This window comes from Tamandua tetradactyla, chromosome 5 (genome assembly GCF_023851605.1).
Source record: "Tamandua tetradactyla isolate mTamTet1 chromosome 5, mTamTet1.pri, whole genome shotgun sequence".
NCBI classification, from domain to species: Eukaryota; Metazoa; Chordata; class Mammalia; order Pilosa; family Myrmecophagidae; genus Tamandua; species Tamandua tetradactyla.
Genome location: NC_135331.1, coordinates 129,483,379 through 129,503,284, shown reverse-complemented (window position 1 = coordinate 129,503,284; position 19,906 = coordinate 129,483,379). Strand labels below are relative to the sequence as shown.

The following is a 19,906-nucleotide window of genomic DNA, read 5'->3' as shown; positions in this document are numbered from 1 at the left end:
CATGCTTGTGTGTGTCTGCTTTCCTGACCTGAGGTCTCTTGACTTTAGACTTTAGATTCCATAGTCTGCCTCTGAAGTTATTTTTCCTCCAATGTTTCCCTTCTCTGTCCCTTTCAGGCCAGACTGGCAGTGGTTGTGTTTATACAAATCCCACAACATTCTTGTTGGCTTTCTATGCAGTAGCCTTGGATCATGCCCATCAGATGAAGGAGTTTCCGCAGATCCTTTCTGAATAACTCCATCTCCAATCCTGGCTGTTCTGAGATGGCTGACTGGTTCCACATTTGGTTAAATCCTCAGGTGAGGCACAATTCTCTGGGTCTCCACTCCTGGAAGCCCAGAATTTTCCAGAACATCACTTTCTCATTTCTTTGTACCCAAGAGTTCAGTTCTCAGTTATCTTTTTCCTGTCTCTTTTCATAGTAAGCTGCAAGGAGAAACCAGGCTGCACTTTCCACATTTAATTTGGAAATCTCTTCTGCAAAATATCCAAGTTCATGGCTTTTAAAGTCTTCAAGTCAAAGCCTTTAGTCAATTTTGCCAGATTATCTGTCATTTAAAACAAGGATCACCTTCCTTCCAGATTGCAATAACACGTGCCTCATTTCTGTCTAGAGCCTTGTCAGAGGTATATTTAGAGTCCACATTTCTACCAACAGTCTCTTCAAAGCATTCTAGGCCTTCTCTATCAAGCTCCTCACAACTCCTCCAAAATCCTCCCCTTATCCGTTTAAAAAGCCACTCTACTATGTTTGGTATTTGTAAACTGCAGCAGCACCCCAATTTTCCAGTACCAAAATCTGTTCTAGTTTGCTAGCTGCTGGAATGCAATGTACCAGAAACAGAATGGCTTTTTAAAAGGGAGAATTTATTAAGTTGCAAGTTTACAGTTCTAAAGCTGTAAAAAAAGCAAGGATATAGAAATGTTCAATCTAAGGCATCCAGGGAAAGATACCTTGGTTCAAGAAGGACGATGACATTCAGGATTTCTCTCTCAACTGGAGAGGCACATGGCGAACATGGTGACATCTGCTAGCATTCTCTCCAGGCTTCTTTTTCATGAAGTTCCCCCAGGGGCATTTCCCTTCTTCATTTCCAAAGTTCTTTTGCCATGTGGGCTCTCGTGGATCTTGTGGCTCTCTAACATTTTCCAAAACATTTCCTCTTTTAAAGGATTCCAGTAAAGTAATCAAGATCCACCTGGAATGGGTGGAGTCACATCTCCCTTTAATCAAAGGTTAGTACCCACAGTTGGGTGTGTCACATCTCTGAGGAGTTTATCTAATCAGGTTTCCAACCTATAGTACTGAATAGGGATTAAAAGAAATGGCTGTCACCATAAAATGCATCAGGATTAAAACATGGCTTTTCTAGAGTACTAATAATCCTTTCAAACCAGCACAACCACTCTCCCAATTTATTTTTTGTCCTTATTTTTTCACTCATCTGTCCTTACCCTGGGTAAAGGGAGCGTCAGCCAGTAGGTTTTCACAATCACATGGTTCCATTGTAAAAAAGCTATATAGTTATACAGTCTTCTACAAGAATCAGGGCTAATGGAATACAGTTCAGTAGTTTCAGGTACTAGCTACTCAAATACACCACAAACTAAAAAGGGTTATCTATATAAAGCATAGGAATAACCTCCAGGATAACCTCTCAACTCTGTACGAAATCTCTCAGCTACTGAAACTGAAACTGTTCCCCCTTTTGATCAAGAAGATGTTCTCAATCCCATGATGCTGGGTCCTAGCTCATTTCCAGGAGTCATGTCTCATGTTGCCAGGAAGACTGACACCTACAGGAGTCGTGTCTCACATAGAGGGAAGGGCAGCGAATTCACCTGCTGAGTTGGCTTAGAGTGAGCCTACATTTGAATATCAAGAGGGTCTCTCAGGGTGACTCTAAGGCATAATTATATTCAGGCTTACCTTCTTCTTTGCAGTAATAAGTTTCTTTTTTTGTTTTTTGTTTTTTTTTTTTTACATGGACAGGCACTGGGAATCGAACCTAGGTCCTCTGGCATGGCAGGCAAGCATTCTTGCCTGCTGAGCCACCGTGGCCCGCCCAGTAATAAGTTTCTTATTGGAAACTTGGAGGGCATAGCTTATTGAATTGGTTGTCCTCATTGCTTGCAAGAAATCTGGAATTCCCCAGATGGGGAAGTTTAATTAAATGTACATATGTATATATAGTTTCTTGTTCTTTTATTTTTTATTGTGAAAAATAACATATATACAAAAAAAAAGTAATAAATTTCAAAGCACCACAACCGTTAGTTATGGAACAGATTTCAGAGTTTGGTATGATTACAGTTCCACAATTTTAGATTTTTCCTGATAGCTGTTCCAAGACACTGTAGACTAAAAGAAATATCAATATGATTCAGCAGTCATACTCATTTGTTAAGTCCTATCTTCTGTGCCATAACCCCACCTTCACCTTTGAGCTTTCTCCCAATCTCTAGGGATATTTGGGCTATACCTTTTTAACTTTTTCAGGTTGGAAAGGGCTGTTGATAATATGGGATGGGGGATGGAACTAGTTGATATTATGGAGAGGCTGGCCCCTCTGGGTTACAGGATTTATCTGGTCCAGGGACCCATCTGAGGGGTATAGGTTTCTGGAAAGTAATTATAGTGCATGGAACCTTTGTAGAATCTCAGATAAAGCCCTAGGTGTTCTTTAGGGTTGGCAGGAATGGTTTTGGTTGAGGTTTGCAAACTATGATGTGCCAGGTCGAAAGGATTTATGTACCCTAGAAAAGCCATGTTTTAATCTTAGTCTTGTGGGAGCAACTGTTTCTTCTAATCCCTATTCAGTACTATAGGATGGAAACCTGACTAGGTATCTCCACAGAGATGTGACTCAATCAATTGTAGGTATTCAACTTGATTAGATGGAGGCATGTCTCCACCCATTCTATGTGGGTCTTGATTAGTTTGTGAGGATCCTATAAAAAAGGAGACATTTTTGGAGAGAATGCCTTTTGAAAACAATGAGAAAGCCACAGCAGAGTTGAGCAGAGCCACAAGGCCAAGAGAACCAGAGTCCACTACCTAGTGACCTTTGGAGATTCTAAGAGAGCAGATAAGGATGACATAATGATGAGAGCCACGAAGCAGAGTCCACCAGCCAGGGACCTTTGGAGATGAAGAATGCCCCTGCGGCAGCTTCATGAAGCAAGAGGCCTGGAGAGGAAGCTAGCAGATGATGCCGTGTTCACTATGTGCCATTCCACTTAAGAAACGCTGAACGTCATCGGCAATTTTTTAATTTAAATTTCTATTAATAAAATCAATCAACATACAATAAGAACATTCTTAACATATGAACATTCCACACTTGGTATGCAATCAATGGCTCGCAATATCATCACATAGTTGTATATTCATCACCATGATCGTTTTCAGAACATGTTTTCAGAACATTTGTATCACTCCAGAAAAAGAAATAAAGAAAAAACTCATACATACAATATCCCTTACCTCTCCCTCTCACTGACCACTAGTATTTCCCTCTAAGCAATTTATTTTAACATCTGTTCCCCCTATTATTTATTTCTTTTTAATCCATATTTTTTACTCATCTGTCCATACCATAGATAAAAGTAACATCAGAAGGTTTTCACAGTCACATAGTCATTTGTGAAAGCTGTATCATTATACAATCATCTTAAAGAAACATGGCTACTGGAACATAGCTCTACAGTTTCAGGCACTTCCCTCTAGCCTCTCTAATACACCTTAAAGAGGTGTATTATATTATTATTATATAGATATTATATCTATATAATACATTAGAGTTATTCTCTCCAGGATAACCTCTCTTTTTGAAACTCTCAGCCACTGATATTTTATTTTGTCTCATTCCTCTCTTCCCCCTTTCAGTTGAAGTTTTCTCAATCCCTTGATACCGAGTCCTAGCTTGTTCTAGAATTGTTGTCCTACTTGGCCAGGGAGGTTTACACCCCTGGGAGTCATGTCCCACTTAGAGAGGGTGAGGGCAGTGAGTTTGCTTGCTGTGTTTGCTGAGAAATAGGCCACATCTGAGCAACCAAAGACGTGCTCTGGGGGTGACTCTTAGGCCTTATTTTAAGTAGGCTTAGCCTATCCTTTGCTGGGATATGTTTCATATGAACAAACCATAAGACTGACCATTCAGCCTATTGATTTTGTTGTCCTCAGTGCTTGTAATAATACCAGGCCTTCTCCAAATGGGGAAGTTGAATTTTCCCTCTTTCTCACCATCCCACCGAAGGGATTTTGCAAATACTTTTTTATTCATTGTTCAAATCACTTTTGGATTTACCAGAGCATCACTCTACAAAATCTCATGCCCTACTCAAGGTTCCATGTACTATGGTATTCAATTAAACTGTCCATATAAGTTATATTAGGAGATGCACTATTCAAAATAAAAAATTTTGTACCAAATAAACATTTTTTGCTTTAGTCTCATACATAAGTTAAAGTTTTAAAATATGAATTACCATCTATTTTCAACACTCTGCAAATTGATATTCCTTTGTTCTTACTCATACAAAAATTTTTAAATTTGTACATTTAATCACTATCCTTGTACACTCTAGGCATTCCTAGATTATACCATCTCAGTCTTTATTTTCTATCTTTCCTTCTGAGTACATATGTACCCCCAGCCCTCCTTCCTCTATCATTCTCACATTCTGCTTCATTCAGTGTATCAACATGATTGTATTACAGTTAGGTAGTATTGTGCTACCCATTTCTGAATTTTTGCGATCAGTTCTTTTGCATAATCTGTATTCTTTCAGCTCAAATTACCCAAAATCTACTCTATTTCATTTCCTGATGGTCTCTGTTCTTAACTGAAATTCTCCAAGTTCATACATCAATGTTAGTTCACATCAGTGAGACCATACAGTATTTGTCCTTTTGTTTCTGGCTAATCTCAATGAGCATAATATCCTCAGGTCTATCCATGTTGTAACAATACTTCATCACTTTATTCTCTTACAGCTGCATAATATTCCATCAAATGGATATACCACAGTTTAACCACTCTTCTGTTGATGGACATTTGGGATGTTTCCATCTCTTGGCAGTTGTAAATAATGCTGCTGTAACCATTAGTGTGCAAATGTCTGCTTGTCTCCTTGCCCTCATGTCCTCTGAGTAGATACCTAGCAATGGTATTGTCGGATCTTATGGCAATTCTATACTTAGCTTCCTGAGAAATTGCTATAACTGCCTTCCACAGTGGATAAATACATTTTACATTCCCACCAACAGTGGATAAGTGTGCCACTTTCTCCACATCCTCTCCAACACTTGTCGTTTGCTGTTTTATTGATAATGGCCATTCTGATTGGTGTGAGATATCGCATCGTGGTTTTGATTTGCATTTCCCTAATAGCCAGTGAAGTTGAGCATCTTTTATGTGCCTTTTAGCCATTTGTATTTCCTTTTCTGAGAAGTGTCCATTTCTTAATTGAATTGTTTGTCTTTTTGTTGTTGAGTGGAACAATCTCTTTATATATTCTGGATACTAGATCCTTATCTGATATATTGCTTCCAAATATTTTCTCCCATTGTATATTATTTACTTTAACAAATTTCTTTGATGCACAAAAGTGTTTAATTTTGAGGAGTTCCCATTTATCTCTTTCTTTCTTCAATGCTTGTGCTTTGGGTGTAAGATCTAGGAAATCACCTCCTATTATAAGATTTATAAGATATTTCCCTACATTTTCTTCTAAAAGTTTTATAGTCTTAGATCTAATGTTTAGGTCTTTGATCCATTTTAATTTTTGTATAGGGTGTGAGATATGGATCCTCTTTCATTCTTTTGCATACGGATATCCAATTCTCTAGGCACCATTTACTGAAGAGACTTTCTGTCCTAGGTGAGTTGGCTTAACTGCTTTATCAAAGATCAATTGTCTGTAAATGAAAGAGTCTATATCTGAACACCATTCAATTTCATTGGTCAGTTTATCTATTTTTATGCCAGTGCCATGCTGTTTTGACCACTGCAGCTTCGTAATATGCCTTAAAGTCAGGTAGTGTGAAACCTCTGACTTCATTTTTCTTTCTCATGATATTTTTAGCTATTTGGGGTGCCCTGCCCTTCCAGATAAATTTGGTTATTGGTTTTTCTACTTCTGAAAAGTATGTTTTTGGGATTTTAATTGGTATTGCATTGAATATATAAATCAATTTAGGTAGAATTGACACCTTAACTGTATTTAGTTTTCCAATCCATGAACGTGGTATGCCCTTCCATTTATTTAGGTCTTCTGTGATTCCTTTTAGCAATTTCTTGTAGCTTTCTTTGTATAGGTCTTTTATATCCTTAAATTTATTCCTAAATATTTTATTCTTTTGGTTGCAATTGTAAATGGAATTTTCTTGATTTCTCTCTCAGACTGTTCATTACTAGTGTATAGAAACACTACAGATTTTTTTATTCAACACTATGCAAACATAAACATTCCTACCATATGATCATTCCACTCTTGATAATAATTCACCATTTCATCACATAGTTGTATATTTATCATGACCATTCCTTAGAACATTTGCATCAATTCAGAAAAAGAAATAAAAAGAAAACAGAAAAAAATTCATACATACCATTCCCCTTACCCTCCCTTTCATTGATCACTAGCATTTCAATCTACTAAATTTATTTTAACATTTGTTCCCCTTATTTATTTTTAATCCATATGTTTTACTCATCTGTCCATAAGGTAGATAAAAGAAGCATCAGTCACAAGGTTTTCACAATCACACAGTCACATTGTGAAAGCTATTATTATACAATCATCTTCAAGAAACATGGCTACTGGAACACAGCTCTACATTTTCAGGCAGTTCCCTCCAGCCTCTCTGTTACACCTTAACTAAAAAGGTGATATCTATATTATGCATAAGAATAACCTCCAGGATAACCTCTCAACTCTGTTTGAAATCTCTCAGCCATTGACACTTTAGTTTGTCTCATTTCACTCTTCCCCATTTTGGTCGAGAAGGTTTTCTCATTTCATTGGTGCTGAGTCTCAGCTCATTCTAGGATTTCTGTCCCATGTTGCCAGGAAGGTCCACAGCCTTGGGAGTTATGTCCCACGTAAAGAGCGGGAGGGCAGTGAGTTTGCTTGTCATGTTGGCTGAGAGAGAAGCCACATCTGAGCAACGAAAGAGGTTCTCTTGGGGGTGTATATATATTTTTTTAAAATGCAATTTTATTGAGATATATTTACATACCATCCAAAGTATACAATAACTGGCTCACAGTATCATCACATAGTTGTGTATACATCCCCATGATCAATTTTAGAATAATGAATAAATGTACTCAATATTGGAAAGCAGTACAAACTCACTATTGTATTTCCCCGAATCTAAAAATATTTGATTGACAGTTGCAAATACTTCCAGTTATAATTGCAAGATGCCATTGACTAGAGGGCACACACCAATTTAGACATGTAAATATGAAAAAAATATGCACCTTAAAATTGATGAGATTTGTGTGAATTACTGACAAAAAGATTTCAGAAAATAATACCTAATGACAAAAAAATAGTTTCCTGATCTACTAATGAATTACAGCCAGCATTTGAAAAATGTTGATTTAGGTCAACAAGTCAAAATAAGGGTCCAGTTCAAAATAATTGCATCATTTCTCTATGGCATGAAAGCCTAGGGTCCTAACCTGCTTGTTCAGACACTGAAACAGGTCTAAAGCTTATGTCTGAAGAAAACTTGGTCTGGTCCACAAATCATAGCCTACCTCTCCTTGGAAGACAAGATGGCTTTCCCTTAGACTTGAATTTTTATTACAGAATGTGAATTCAGCTTTCTACACAACTGACTGCGTTAGTACTTCAATCAATACAGATTACTTTTATTCCAGATACTTGAGCAATCAAACATTCTCAAAATAACTGCAATCTAGTTTCTGCCAAAAATAGGTGAGACAATGGATTTTTATGGCGGCAAGCTAGTGGTTCTCACAATTTGCTGGGAATCAGAATAATCTAAGACACTTGTTAAACATAGATGCCCAATTCCTTTCCAGGCTGAATGAATCAGAATTGCTTGGGATAAGGCGTCATCATATACATTTTTTATACCTCTGTTGGGAATCCTGATATTTAGACAGGTTTGAGAATCATTGTTCAATAGCTTGCCAATCATACTTTGGAGTTGTTTTTTTTTTTAATAGCAGCTTTATTGAGCTAAAATTCACATACCATAAATTTTAAATGTATGAGTGCCCTGCATAGGGCACTCTTCTAGGAGTTGAAATTTCTGACATGGAAAAGCCATGCTATTCAAATCTAGGTTGAAATTCAAAAATGACAAAATGCTTTAAAATTCAAACTCTTGGCTACAAAATAAGTTCACAATTTCAGACCATAATGATTTAATTTAGCATAGGCCCCTAATCTCCATCCTCCCTTCCCCACCCAACCATTGATGTTTCAAATGCTTAGTGCTTGTTAGCCATTTCCTCTTTATTATGTTAGTATTTCTGTTGAAATGAAATTTAGTACCTGGTTTTTCTGTTTGGCAGTGTGGTCTGTGGAGGCTGGAGAAAATCATAAGTTGTGGCCAACTTCTGTTGGAGGCTGACTATTTTCAATGATGGAGGATTTCTAAGAAGTAACTGGACTGAGCAAGGTGATATTTTTAGGTGCTTTTTCACTAGGGCATATTCTATAGCCCTTCTGGCTAGCAGCACGAGAGGTATAGGGTGTTTTGAAGTATTATTTTAAGTAATGTAACTTTTTGTAAGTTAACATGTATCTAAAATTGTGGATTTATAGAGATTTCATACTCTTAACCAAATGGCATGCCCTAAAATAAATGTTTCCCATAAAACATTTTTCAGTCAGTGTTACAATTGTGATGGAATCTCATTACATCTTCTAACCCCTAGACAAAGAGGAAAAAAACCAAACTTAGGCTACCCTAGGGAATAACAAAGTGTCACTGGATCCTACTTGCAGCTATTGACAACTCTGCAAAGCATTTAGGAACTTTTTTCTCAAGATAAATTGTTATATTCTATTCAATAGGCACCCCATTCCCAGCTTTTACTCCTACTCCTGTATTTAATCAGGAAAAAACACACCGAAAACTTTGAAAACAATGATTTCCTTCTAGTGCTAAGTTGGTGTGCTGATTTTATTATGTACCCCAGAAAAGCCATGTCCTTTAATCCTCATTCATTATTGCTGAGTAGATTTTTTTTATTATTGTTTTCTTGGGGATATGACCTACCCAATTGTGGGTGGTAACATTTGATTAGATGGTTTCCATGGAGATGTGTATCCACCTATTTAAGGTGGGGTTGCTTACTGGAGCCCTTTGAGAGAGAACCACTTTGGAAAAAGCTTTAGAGCCACAACAAGCCACCAGCACCAACAGTGCTCACACAGCAAGAGACATCTGGAGATCAAGAAAGCGCCGGGGGCGCTTCATGAAACACGAAGCTGGGAGAGAAAGCTAGCAGACATTGCTGTGTGCCCTTCCAGCTGAAAGAGAAACCCCAAACTTCAATGGTCTTTCTTGAGTGAAGGTAACGCCTTGCTGGTGCCTTAATTTGGACATTTCCATGGCCTTAGAACTGTAAACTTGCAATTTAAATTTTCACTATTAAAAGCCATTCCAGTGCTGGTATATCACATTCTGGCAGCTTTCTAACTAGAACAGCAGGTAACCAAAAATACCTTCTTTTTTCATATATAATATAGTATTATAATCAGCAGCATCTCTGGTATAAAGAATTTTGCCGAGGAATAACCATATGAAAAGAAAAGTTACCACCTTTTGATATTATTAAATCAAATATCAAAAGAAGTTATCATTACACTTTTTACTTGCTTCTGATCTGACTGCTTCCTGGAAAGACTAAAATCAGACGAAACAAATCCATGAACACTGAACTACTAAAAATAAAATAAAATTAAAAAAAACAATAACAAACAACAACAACAAGCAAAAAACCTGAACTACATCCAAGGGGCCACACTAAACTTTTTTTTTTTTTTTTTTTTAGCATGGGCAGGCGAGAATTTTGCCACTGAGCCATTGTTGCACCACCCCGCATTTGATTATAGCAAAGGACAGTTGGCTATCTCATATCCACAAATGAGCCTCCATGCAGGCTTAACACCAATTTGTGACTTCAGGGCCCTTGGAATGATCTTAACTACCTGCTTTGGCCTGAAGGTGACATGAAAGCTTCTCTCTAGGCTGAAGCCTGAGATCCAAGTCGGCATTTCCAGGGACAGGCAGGGCTTTCTGGCCCACTTGGCTGTATTGATCCCCCAGTCTATCCAGAAAGGCTGAGGAACCAGAGTCCAGCTAGTCATCCAGTCCTAACCCTTGTGACTATACACTATTGAAGCACCAGAAAAGAACAGGGGTGCCAGAATCATTCTAATTTTTCTGTCAGTCCTTACTTAAGATCAGGGAAACACTTGCCACCGGTTGCTATGGATCTGTCTTCAGTATCAAGAAATCATGGTGTGTTAGTTAGATTCAGTTGTCAACTTGGCCAGGTGAGCATACCTAATCTTGTTGCTGTGGACATAAGCCAATGGTAGTGAACCTCATCTGTTGCTAATTACATCTGCAGTCAGCTAGGAGGCGCGTCTGCTGCAATGAGTGAAGTTTGACTTAATTGGCTGGTGCTTAAATGAGAGAACGCACTGTAGCACAGCCTAAGCAGCTCAGCATTCCTCATTTCAGCACTAGCAGCTCAGCCCAGGCCTTTGGAAATGCAGAAAGAAGTCACCCCGGGGAAAGTTGTTGGAACCCAGGGGCCTGGAGAGAAGACCAGCAGAGACCATCTTGTGCCTTTCACGTAAGAAAGAACCTCAGTGGAAAGTTAGCTGCCTTTCCTCTGAAGAACCAACAAAATAAATCCCCTTTTATTAAAAGCCAATCCATCTCTGGTGTGTTGCATTCCAGCAGCTAGCAAACTAGAACACATGGCCAAACAGTTTTCAAAGAAAGTATATTTACTATAGGATACAAAATAACTTTTACTTTATCCTCTCTTAATCAGGCTACCAAATAAGTTTCCACATTTCTTGATAAGAAGCTATAGTGATTTCTAATTTTTTAATTTTATAAGGCATTCATTCATGTTCAGAGACAATTACTGGTGAGGAGTTCCTATAGAAGTACAGAAATCTTAGAAGTCAACTTTCACTCTACATACTATATTCCAATATGGAAAATTAGCTGAATGATTCTGGGCGATTTTGTACAGTCTCAAATTTTTAGCTCTAAGAACTTGAGAGTTTGATAATGCCTTTAGAACCCAACCTAACCACGTAGGAGTCAAGACTTTAATTTGGTATGCTTAATGGACTGCAAGGCTGGATTTTTTCTGCAGATTTAGTTTTAGGTCCACTGAAGCTCTCTTTGATGAATACTACATAGTTACTTTATATGAGCTCATTGTATTAACACTCCTGAGAGAAATGGTATATATTAAGTTTGCAATTATTTTTTCAGAAGCACAAAGAAAGCAAAAATATATCTATGCCCTCTTCATAAAATAGTGACAAAACCATAAATACCTAATAGGGACATATATTACTAGGTGCTAAGTAATTTTTTTACTTATATTTTTATATCGTTTAAATGATTTCTATACTCTTTAAATCTTCTATGAACAGAAAGCTATAACTCTCTCTCTTGAAGATTGTCTGTATTACATAAGCACTGATCAGTTTTGGACATTTCCTCCATAGCTGCCCATCTTCGTTGAGTGGTCTTCACATATCTGAGCAGATTGACGATGGCAGCAGGTGTCACTCCAGGTATACGACTAGCAGCCCCAATCTAAGAAATAAAACCACAAGATTTGCTTTTTGATTTGACATGTGAGGGATATCAAATCTATTTTCTTTCCAGTATCAATCTGTATAGTGTAGTTTATAAAATATTTTCATAAATAATATCTTAATGTATCTTTAAAACAAACTGGAAAGATAGACAAGGGAAATGTGATTTATATCCTCATTTTAAAAATGGGGAAACTGAGGCTCAGAGAAGTTAAAATGACTTGTCCAAGACACATAACGAATAGATGGTACAATATCTATTTTTTATTTTCTACTAAGAAAACTGTAACAGAGCTCTTCTCTTCAAGTACAGGGCAACAATCTATCTGAAATCCTTGGGGCCTTATGTGTTTATAATAAACATATACACTGTGCATTATGTAACACCCCCAATGTGTATGGGGTAGCACCCTATAGTTAATCAAATTCATATTTCTGGGTGTATTTTTGCAGTATACTGTATGAATAGTCATACTATGTGGTAGTTAGATTCAGGTGTCAACTTAGCCAGGCGAAGGTGCCTAGTTCTATTGCTGTGGACATGAGCCAATGGTATGCAAACCTCATCTGCTGCTGATTACATCTGCAGTGGGCTAGGAGGTGTGTCTGCTGCAATGAATGATGTTTGATTTAACTGGCTGGTGCTTAAATGAGAGAGCTCAATGTAGCACAGCCCAAGCAGCTTAGCGTACCTCATCTTAGCACTTGCAGTTCAGCCCAGGCCTTTGGAGATGCAGAAAGAAATCACCCCGGGGAAAGTTGTTGGAACCCAGAGGCCTGGAGAGAAGGCCAGCGGAGATCGCCCTGTGCCTTTCCATGTGAAAAAGAACCTCAGTTGACAGTTAGCTGCCTTTCCTCTGAAGAACTAATGAAATAAATCCCTTTTTATTAAAAGCCAATCCGTCTCTGTTGTGTTGCATTCCGGCAGCTAGCAAACTAGAACACACTAAATGGTATAAAACTTCATGTCAGTTCAGGTCAGTTTTGCTTCCAAATGAGTTCGTGGCAAACTCCTGTTACAGATTTTTGATTTTTTGGAATGTGGATAAGGTATTGTGAACTTCTGTGTTCAAATGAACTTACTATGATGGTGGAAATTTTCTATAACTCTCATTTAATATTTGCGCTGCAACAACACCCTGTTGAATATGGTAGTCATTAGCCACATGTGGCCACTGAGCACTACAAAATGTGGCTGGTGCAAGTGAGAAACTGATTTTTTTAAATTTTCAATTTTAATTAATGTAAATGACCACATTTAGATAAAAGCTACCGTATGGAACAGTACAGCATATGACTATAAAAATGTAATAAAAAATAACAGGACAGACAGAATTAGAAAATTTAAGGCCTACCTTCCTAGTTTTCATGACAACTACTATATGAATACCATGGTACATTTATGAAATCACTCCTCTCTTTAGAAATTGTTTATTTCAAATTTCCTTACATACCATATTTTTGTAAAATGCCTCATTATTTTTATGAACCACTACTAAAAATTTACTGCCCGTCAAACTATGACACATCATCAATTTCTAATGTATAGTCCAAATTTAAGAGATGTCAAAAGGTGAGAAAATGGGCATCTCAAAAACAGCTTATCAGTCTTTAGATATTTGTTATTAGAAGCTCAGTACTATATATATATAAATAATATATATATTTATTATATATATACACTATATAATAAACTTTTAAACATTTAGTTATTAATCTATTCATTTATACATGTAAACACACACAGTTAGGCTAAAGCATAGGGTGCTTCAGGTCCCCTCCTGCTAGAAGTTCCCCAGGCACACTATGGAACCCATAAGGAGGAATTCATGCAATGATCTGAAACTACTGATACTTGTTACATTTTAACCTAGTGTGGTTTTTTTAAGCTATGCATATATACTAGTTTGCACTGATAGTTTAGCATATTGTTGGGACTACAGAATTATAATCAAATTCTTGACTTCCAGTTATTTATTTAGGTTCAGCTTTATCATCTTTCATAAAGATATAACAAAATCCGTCACAGATAGTGTTATGGGTTGAACTGTGTCCACTCAAAATACATGTTCAAGTCTTAATCCCTAGTCCTTTAACTGACCTTACTTGGAAACACGGTCCTTGAGGATGTTATTAGTTAAGATGAGACCAAACTGGATAAAGGTGGGCTTTCGAAGAGGAGGAAATTGGACACAGAGAGATGCAGGGGAGAATGCCATGTGATGACTGAGGAAGAAATTGAAGCCCAAGGATTGCTGACAATAAAAAAGAAGCTAGGAAGAGGCAAGAAAAAATTCTCCTCTATACATTTCAGTCATTTATCATCCAGAACAGTAAGACAATAATTTTTTTTTAAGCCATTCAGTTTGAGGTACTTTGTTATAGCAGTCCTAAGGAATTAAGATAGATATATGAAAACACGAGGTTAATTTTTTTCCGATGAAATAAAACATTATGTGGCCATCCAAATCCCCAGGTTTAAAAAGTTAAAGTACTGATTCTTTTTTTTATAACCTGTTCCTATTCCTCTTACCGTCTGTGGGCGACTGAAATGCAGTTTTTCTCGAGCTTCATGTGACAAAGACACATCCTTAAGAGTCAGATAATCTAAGTCTTTTGGCAACTGGAGAGCTTCATCTTGTTGAACTTCCTCTATTTCCTGTTGCTGAAGGAACAATACTGATTCGTAAGTGGCTGGTGAACAAAAAATGAGAATTATGTTATGATACTCAGATTATATTAACAATGTACATCTGCATAGCCTTCCACAGTTTAGAACTTTTACAAACATCATCTCATTCAATACTCCTGTTAACACCCATATGCAGGTAGGATAGCTGTTCCCTTTTACAGATGAGGAAACTGAGGCCAAAATAAAAAGGGAATACACTGCATATTAGCTATAAGATTCTGACTGGTAATTTAACGTGTGTCCTTTTCTTTTCTAATACCTGGAAAATTTAAAGTAGACAATAAGCCTTGAAGAAAACAGTTTTCTGAAATGTCCACATAAAGCTATACTTTTAAAAAGTGGACATTTTTGGCTGACAACACATACCACTTATTTTTAGTTAAGGCTTTACTCAGAAGTGATGTTAGAAAGACAATTCAGAATTATTTTATAATTAAAGCATTCTGTTCTTAGGAAAAAAAACCTGGTTTTAAAACCCAAATTAAGGTGGTTATTCTCTCTTGTTCAAGAATACAAGTTCCGGACTTCTGAGAAGATGGCTGAATAGGCTAGCTAGAACAGCCCTGCTCCACGGAAAAGTTAGAGAAGGGACAGGAGAGTGGTTGAGGTGGTGACCTGGGAGTGTGGCTGACATGGGAGAGCCTTCTACACCACATGCAGCAGCCCTTGTTGTAGAGGCCGAGGAACTGAGAGGCATAAAGCTGGAGCCTGGCATGGAGGCTCAGAGCCTGCATAAGTGCATGGACAGGAGTAGAGGACTAGGAAGCAAGCCAGGCCACACTCCTTGGGCGCGCTACCCTCACCAGTGCAGCCCAGTGACTGGCGACTCACCCCATACCCCACACACCCAAACCCTAGTCATCTGCTCCCACTGGCAGTGCTCCAGGTGCCCCCCACCCCACCAACTCCCAGTGCACTTACTTGCCCCACACTCCCTCCACAAGTGCAGCCCAACGTACCTCTCCTGCATCCCTCTTGAGCACTACCGCCCCCTCCCTGTTCCCTGCAGGCTGTTGCCAGCACATAAATGCTGTGGGCACTAACCTCCATACCTAGGCCACCGCTGTCCCCCAGTCATAGTGTCACGCAGCCTCACTCTGCCCCGCCTGAGCTCTGTGCATCCGTTTATTGCACCAGCAGGCCCACACATGCGCACAGGTCCCCAATTACATCATTCAGCTCTGAGAACCACACTTCACAGCAGTCCAGAACCGCATATGTGCATGACTCTCAGTCACACTTCCCAGCTTTGAGAAAGTGCTGACCTTTGCAGCTGGGTCACATCTTCCCCTAATCCACAAAGGCATAACTCCAACCTGCTGCCACAGCTCTAGGCATGCACACAAAGGGCCCCAAGCCTTAGACCAGTGCACACCAGGATTACATCCCCCAAACCACTGCACCTGCACAGTTACATCCTTGCTGGACACTGGGCATCCACGTTCACAAGCATCAGCCTAACATCCCCAACCTGCACCTATATATGCCCTGAAACAAATCACCACACTGAGTGCCCACCCCGTGCCCTGCTCCCTATACAACCATCACACAAACACAAGGAAGGCCTTAGACTACTGAAAGAAATCAACTCCCAAAGCAAATCAATCGAGATATTTACATGTCATGAAGACAGCAGAGAATCACTAAGCATATCACAATGCAGACTGATAGAGCCCTGCCTAATGACCAAACTAAAACACCAGAGAAACAGACATTGAAACAACTCATCAAAGATATTCATACAACTCTACTTAATAAAATAAGTGGGATAGCAAATGACATAAAGGAGATCAAGAAGACAGCAGAAGAACACAAAGAGGACTTTGAAAGAATAAACAGAAAAATAGTGGACATCACAGAGAAAAAACCATACTAGAGGCACACAACACCAGATCTGAAGAGACAGAAGAAAGAATAAGTGATAGAGAGGACAGGATAATTGACTTCGAAGACTCAACACAGCAAATGGCAAAAAAGATGGAAAAAATTGAATGGGAACTCAGGGAAATGATAGACAAACAAAGTGCATAAATATAAGAATCACTGGTGTCCCAGAAGGAGGAGAGAGGCATAAAGGGCTAGGAAGAGTGGCTGAGGATATAACGGTGGAAAACTTCCCAATCCTCATAAAGGACATAAATATACAAGTCAAAGAAATCCAAAGAACTTCAAACAGAATAAATCCAAATACGCCTTCTCCCAGGCACATACTAATCAGCCTATCAAATGTTGAAGAGAAGCAGAAAACCCTAAATGTGGCAAGAGATAAACAATCTACTATATACAAAGGAAATCAAATGAGACTGAATTCGGACTATTCAACTGGCACCCTGGAGGCAAGAAGGCAGTGGCACGGTATCTTCAAGATCCTGAAAGAGAAAGACTTCTAGCCAAGAATTCTGTACCCAGCCAAATTGTCCTTCAAAATTGAGAGATTAAAGTTTTCACAGACAGAGAAGTCCTGAAAGAGTTTGTCAACAAGAGACTGGCCCTACAAGAAATACTAAAAGGAGTTCTGCCAGCTGAAAAACAACAAGATAGGAGTGGGAGGTCAGGGAGAGGGCATAGAATTGAAGAGTACACTACGGGTAATTTAAAGAATACAAAGAGAAAGAGGAAAAGAATATATAGATTTGACAAATAAAATTAAAAAGATAAGATGGTAGAATCAAGAAATGCCTTTTCAGTAATACCTTTTAATGTTAACAGACTAAATTTACCAATTAAAAGATACAGATAGGCAGAATGGATTAAGAAACATAATCCAGCTATATGCTGTTTACAAAAGACTCATCTTAGACACAAGGATACAAACAGATAGAAAGTGAATGGATGGAAAAAGATTTTCCATGCAAGCTGTAACCAAAAGAAAGCCGGAGGAGTTATACTAATATCAGACAAAAGAGACTTTAAATGTAAAACGACATAAGAGACAAAGAAAGATACTATATACTAATTAAAGGGTCAATTCACCAAGAAAATGTAACAATCATAAATGTTTATGCTCCCAATCAAGGAGCTCCAAAGTACATGAGACGGACACTGGCAAAACTAAGGGAGCAATAGATATTTCAACAATAATAGTAGGAGACTTCAATACACCACTCTACTCCATAGACAGAAGATCAACAAGGAAATAGAGAAGTTAAATAACTTGATAAATGAATTAGATTTAACAGACATATATAGGTCACTGCACCCCAAAACACAAGGTTATAAATTCTTCTCTAGTGTTCATGGAACATTCTCCAGGATATGTCATATGCTGGGGCACAAAACAGGTCTTTATTATAAATTTAAAAATACTGAAATTATTCAAAGCACTTTCTCTAATCACAATGGGATGAAGCTGGATCTCAATAACCACCAAAGAACAAGAACATTCACAAACATATGGAGATTAAATAACACACTCTTAAACAACCAGTGGGTCTAAGAAGAAATTGCTAGAGAAACCAGTAGCTATCTGGAGAAGAATAAAAATGAGGACACAACTTATCAGAACTTATGGAATGCAGCAAAGGCTGCGCTAAAGGGGAAGTCTATTGCCTTAAATGCCTATATTAAAAAACAAGAAAGAGCAATAATCGAGGACTTAACAGTAAACCTGGAGGAACTTGAGAAAGAACAGCAAACCAAAGCAAACAGAACAAGAGAAATAACAAAGATTAAAGCAGAGATAAATGAAATGGAAGCACAAAAGACTAGAAAGAATCAATAAAACCAAAAGTTGGGGGCGGGCCACAGTGGCTCAGCAGGCAAGAATGCTTGCCTGCCATGCCAGAGGACCCGGGTTCGATTCCCGGTGCATGCCCATGTAAAAAAACAAACAAACAAACAAAAAAAACAAAGTTGTTTTTTTGAGAAAATCAATAAAATTGATGGGCCACTAGCAATGCTGACAAAGAAAAAAAGAGAGGATGCAAATAAAAAAAATCAGAAATGAGAAGGGGTGCATTATTACAAACCCTGAAGAAATAAAAGAAATCATAAAAGGATACTATGAACAACTATATGCCAACAAACTAGACAACTTAGATGAAATGGACAGATTCCTGGAGACACACAAACAAGCTACACTGACTCAGGAAGAAATAGAAGATCTCAACAAACCAATCACAAGGAAAGAGACCGAATCAGTCATCAAAAATCTTCCTACAAAGAAAAACCCAGGTTCAGATGGTTTCACGGTAATTTTTTTTTTAATAATTAAAACAATTTTTTTTAAATTCCCAAAAACACCAAACAAACGCAAACATTCTTAAGCTTTGATCATTCCATTCTACATATACAATCAGTAATTCACAATATCATCACATAGTTGCATATTCATCATCATGATCATTTCTTGGAACATTTGCATCTATTCAGAAAAAGAAATAAAAAGAAAACAGAAAAAAATTTATACATATCATACCTCTTACCCCTCCATTTCACTGATCACTAGCATTGCAAACTAAATGTATTTTAACATTTGTTCCCCCTATTATTTATTTTTATTCCATAAGTTCTACTCATCTGTTGACAAGGTAGATAAAAGGAGCATAAGACACAAGGTTTTCACAATCACACAGTCATATTGTGAAAGCTGTATCATTATACAATCATCTTCAAGAAACATGGCTACTGGAACACAGCTCTACAGTTTCAGGCAGTTCCCTCCAGCCTCTCCATTACATCTTGACTAACAAGGTGATATCTATTTAATGTGTAAGAATAACCTCCAGGATAACCTCTAACTCTGTTTGGAATCTCTCAGCCATTGACACTTTATTTTGCCTCATTTCACTCTTCCCCCCTTTGGTCGAGAAGGTTTTCTCAATCCCTTGATGCTGAGTCTCAGCTCATTCTAGGATTTCTGTCTCATGGTGCCAGGAAGATCCACACCCCTGGGAGTCATGTCCCACGTAGACAGGGAGAGGGTGATGAGTTTGCTTGTTGTGTTGGCTGGAGAAAGAAGCCACATCTGAGCAACAAAAGAGGTTCTCTTGGGGGTGACTCTTAGGCCTAATTTTAAGTAGGCTTGACTGATCCTTTGTGGGGTCAAGTTTCATATGAACAAATCCCAAGACTGGGACCTCAGCCTATAGCTTTGGTTGTCCACACTGCTTGCTTCACAGGTATTTTATCAAACATTCCAGAAAGAACTAATGCCAATCCTGCTAATTTTTCCCAAAAATTGAGGAAAAAGGAACTCTACCTAACTCATTTTATGAAGCTAATATCATTTTAATACCAAAACCGGGTAAAGGTACTAATAAGAAAGGAAAACTACAGGCCAATATCCCAAATGAACATAGATGCAAAAATTCTCAATAAACTATTAGCAAATCGAATCCCACAGCACATTAAAAGAATTATAC

At 38.0% G+C, this 19,906-nt stretch overlaps 1 protein-coding gene across 1 annotated transcript in view; it reads right to left on the bottom strand.

Annotated features, from left to right (window-relative positions):
• Positions 1-5,585: 5,585 nt before the first annotated feature.
• Positions 5,586-19,906, bottom strand: part of MTO1 (mitochondrial tRNA translation optimization 1) — a 47,906-nt gene continuing 33,585 nt past the window's right edge. Inside the window, exons 11-12 of the mRNA XM_077162236.1 lie at positions 14,385-14,545; positions 5,586-11,849 (exon numbers count right to left, since the gene is read on the bottom strand). Coding sequence (XP_077018351.1) covers positions 11,688-11,849; positions 14,385-14,545 — 323 coding nt within the window. The 3' untranslated portion in view covers positions 5,586-11,687. The remainder of the gene's footprint in view (positions 11,850-14,384; positions 14,546-19,906) is intronic.